The sequence below is a fragment of the Apteryx mantelli genome, chromosome 20 (assembly GCF_036417845.1).
Source record: "Apteryx mantelli isolate bAptMan1 chromosome 20, bAptMan1.hap1, whole genome shotgun sequence".
Classification (NCBI taxonomy): Eukaryota; Metazoa; Chordata; class Aves; order Apterygiformes; family Apterygidae; genus Apteryx; species Apteryx mantelli.
Genome location: NC_089997.1, coordinates 8,083,963 through 8,087,966, shown reverse-complemented (window position 1 = coordinate 8,087,966; position 4,004 = coordinate 8,083,963). Strand labels below are relative to the sequence as shown.

The 4,004-nt window shown below is 47.2% G+C and overlaps 1 protein-coding gene across 1 annotated transcript; it reads left to right on the top strand.

Moving 5' to 3' along the window:
* Positions 1-3,119: 3,119 nt before the first annotated feature.
* On the top strand, positions 3,120-3,608 carry LOC136993733 (olfactory receptor 226-like; the record flags this gene model as incomplete). Its single annotated transcript, XM_067308677.1, has 1 exon — positions 3,120-3,608. A coding segment is annotated over exon 1 (489 nt), but the record flags the coding sequence as incomplete, so codon positions are not given.
* Positions 3,609-4,004: the final 396 nt, after the last annotated feature.

The following is a 4,004-nucleotide window of genomic DNA, read 5'->3' as shown; positions in this document are numbered from 1 at the left end:
GAAAAGACAAAGCATCCTCTAAACATTAAAATTTATTTCACTCTGCTTTTTATTTCCCACCACCTGCGAATTACTTTTGATATTAGCTTCCATGGGCTTTCTTTCTCAGATAGCCTGTATTTCAGCTGCAGAAGATGGTGCTTCTGAGTCCTTGTTTTTATGCTTTCCAATTTTAGTTGTACAAAGAAGTTACCATAAAACAGAAATGCATGTTTTTTTGTGTCATACACTGTCATTCTAAAAGTCGTACAGACTCACATTGACTCTGGTTCAGTATACCATAGTAATCAGAGATGTAGCTTTTCCATTTTTCATTTCTTTTCATCCAAAAGGGTGTGTTCGGTATTAATAAGTGCATTTATGAATACTTGGGAAAAGACCCATCTGTTTCCTTTCTGAAGTATATCTGAAAAATTAGAAGTGGTGAATGAATATTTGGGATGGCAATATCTGGGACCCTGATGACTCCGCAGTTCGGAGTCAGACACCGAGCCTGAGGGGGAGGCAGCTGCCCGGCCGGTGGCAGAGCAGCGGCTCACCGCACCAAATGCAGCCAGTTTGAAGGGACCACAACTCCTGGCGATTTTAAAGCATTGGAGCTGCAGGATACGCCGGGACGCTACAGGCAGCAGCCCCGCGAAGGTTTGTTAGAGTGGCTGTAAAGGCTGTGGGACGATGGGGCAGATGCAGTTCATTTTACTAGAGAGGAGCTCGGTCGGATGAAGGCTCTGCCCCAGGGTCCCAGGCTGCACAACACTCTCTGCACCCTGCACCAGCAAAACCAAAACGTTTCCCCTCCCTAACGGAGTGGGTGCTAGGTGCGGTTGTTTAACCTGGCCGACTGCCATGGTCATCGATGGTGGGCTCACCGCGTGGACTACTGTCGCAGCAGGGTTAAACCAGCTGTGGCAATTAGGAATGTTGTCTGGAATTTATTCCCCCTGAGTTTACGGGACTGGATCAGATCCCCATGAGCAAAACCATCCAGACTAAGATGCTGAGAACTGCCCCTCCTCATTCTGCACAGGACTCCGTCCCACCAAGGGGGCTCAGTAACCATGAGTGGCCTCGGCGGGGACGATGTGCAAGACTCGCCTATGCAATTAAAACTGGCGATGAGCAAAGCAGACCCCATTAGGGTTTTTGCGTTGGTGGTCCTAATCTGAGAGTTTCCTGAATATGTTACATACTTCTGGGGGTTTGACCACAGGTGTGAAACACTGGTGCTGGCTGACATTCAAGATCTTTTCACGATACAAAAAGCATCAACATTTATTTCATGGCATTGGATATAAACAAAGAGAAAATGAGAATCCCTTGTGCAGTTCTGGTCTCCCACCTCAAGAAGGAAAAGTAGGACTAGGAAAAGGGAAGGGAAAGTTGATGAAGGCAGCAAGACAAATTTCACCATGCATGACATTAGTTACTCCTGTCACACCTTCAACTGACTGCATTCTGAAATGGATCCTTCCAACCGTACCACAGCGGGAAAATTATTCCTCAAGGCCCTTTCAGTCACTCCTCAAATGTAAATCCTCTTCTTCACACTGCCAGGGGTGATTTATCTGCTCACTGCCATGGGCAACATGGTCATCATATCCATCATTTGGCTCAACCAGTTCCACCCCTAGCATATCTCTTCCCCAGCAGCTTCTCCTTCTTAGATATTTGGTTCCCTTTGCCCCTAAAACGTTTGTCGGCCTCATCTTGGAGATTAAGACCATCCCATGGCTGCTTGCCGGTTCCAGACCTTCCTTTCCATCTTCCTGGGCACAGCTGAGTTCAACCTGCTTGTTGTGATGTCTTTCGATTGCTGCGGGGCCATTTGCAACCCATCACACTGTACCATCTGTATGAAGCCCTGGTTGTGCTCCACACTCATCTTTATCCATTGGGTGATGGCATCTCTATCCTTGCTCAGCCCCACCATCTTATATTCCAAGGTACCCTGTGTCCCCAGTAAAGAGACTCTTTCTTCTGTGGCCTCATCCCTTTGAGGAGAGCAACCTGCATGGGCAGCAGCTACCTTCAAACATGAGCTTTGTTCCCTTCTCCGCTATGTTGCTGAGCTCCTTCACACTGACCCCCGAGTCTTATGCCTGCGCTAGATGCACTGTCCTGAGAATACCCTCCGGGAAAGCCATATGAAGCCTTCTTCACCTGCATATCTCACACTGCCATAGTCACTATTGCATATGGTAGCTCCATTTTTGGCTACGTGGGGCCTGAATACAGCAAATCCTGTGCACCAACCAAAGCCTGAGAAAAGGGTTCACCAGAGGGTTACCTCTGTGGTGAGCAGAGAAGCTGCTTTGCTGTAAGCTCTCAGCAGCTTTGCAGGTTCCTCCAAGAAAGCACATTCAGAATAAGCACGATTTTAGGTGACATCCAGCAGACTAAGAAGACACAACATTTTGAGTGTTGGAACTTACCCAGCAAATGGGAAGCTGGGACTGTCACCTCTGATTCACTGAGGCTACAGTGATATTGCTGTAGGTGACTGGGCTTGAGCTTTTGCTCACATAATTACAGCCAGTGGTTCAATTTCAGCAAATCTTCCAGATGAACCCAGTCCAGAGATTCCCTTATGCCAGACCAGAGGCAGAGAGCAAGAGCGAGCATTTGGGATCTCGGACTAACCTGAGCCCCAAGTTAAAATGCAAGTGCAAACATGAAGTGTTGCCCACTACTGAGCTTCCCATTTTACTCCCTGTATAAGAACCACTCATTACACTCTGAGACAGGGTCTGGGGGACAACAGAGTCTGTGGAGAACCTCTGTTTCACTCCTTGAAACCCATCATTGCCTTCTGCCCCCTGCCCTTGTATTTCTGAAGCATCCTATTTGTGGAGTCATCTGCTCCTTTCCTTTATACGTCTAAAACCAAAGGCAAAGGTGGAGGGAAAAATGTCAGTATTTATTGCCTAGGTTTTCCTTGGGCTTCCTTCTGTTAGATGTGTTTTTTGGTTTTCCTGGAAATCTGGTTCACATCCTCCACAACCATCAAACTGTTGGTGATTCTGAGCTCTGGTAGGAGAACAATCCCATTTAGCAGCTGCTTTGCCCAGTCCTATTTCTATTTTGCCCTGGGTTGTACAGAATTCGCTCTCCTTGTTGTCATGTCCTTTGACCGCTATGTTGCCATCTGCCAACCTTTGCATTATGCTGCCATCATGAAGCAGCAGCTCTGCACCCGTCTGGTTGGTGCTGGGTGGGTCATAGGCTTCACATTCTCGAGTTACCACCTGGTCCTGCTCTCAAAGCTGACTTTCTGTGGCCCCAACAAGATCCAGCATTTTTTCTGTGACAACTCCCCCTTATTCAAACTGTCCTGCTCTGACGCCAGCCTGCTTTGGAAAGCAGACTCCATTTTGATATCATTTGTAGTGCTGGGTTCCTTATGTTTAATCCTGGTGTCCTACGTGCACATCTTCCACTGTATTCTGCACATGCCATCAGCATCTGGGAGGAAGAAAGCTTTTGCTACATGTTCTTCCCATCTCACTGCCTTAGCCATTGTCTACGGAAGCTGCATTGTTCTCTATGCACAGCCCTCAGAAAGGGTTTCCTTGGAGACCAACAGAATTGTAGCTTTGCTGAACACTGTCCTGTACCCCTTCTTAAACCCCTTCATCTACAGTTTCAGAAACAAGACTGTGAAGGTGGCCCTGAAGGAAGCCCTTGGCCGTGCAAAGGTTTGGCTTTTCCCCCAGTCATGATGCTTTTCATGACAGCAATTCTAATCATGTATCATGTATTGTATCACACACCTTGGTTGCAGGGGGTTATCATAAAGAAAATCCAAAAAATATTGATAAAATGTTGCACACACACACACCCATACACACACTTTGCTGGGGCTGGGACATCGACTGCCAGTACATGCTGACACAAGGAAGTTTTCATAAGTTGTCTCAGGAAACTTAGCTGAAAACTCTGGGGACAATGCCCAAGGGGTGTTGAGAAAAGCTCAGAACACCTTTTCTCCCCGAATAACAGAAGGT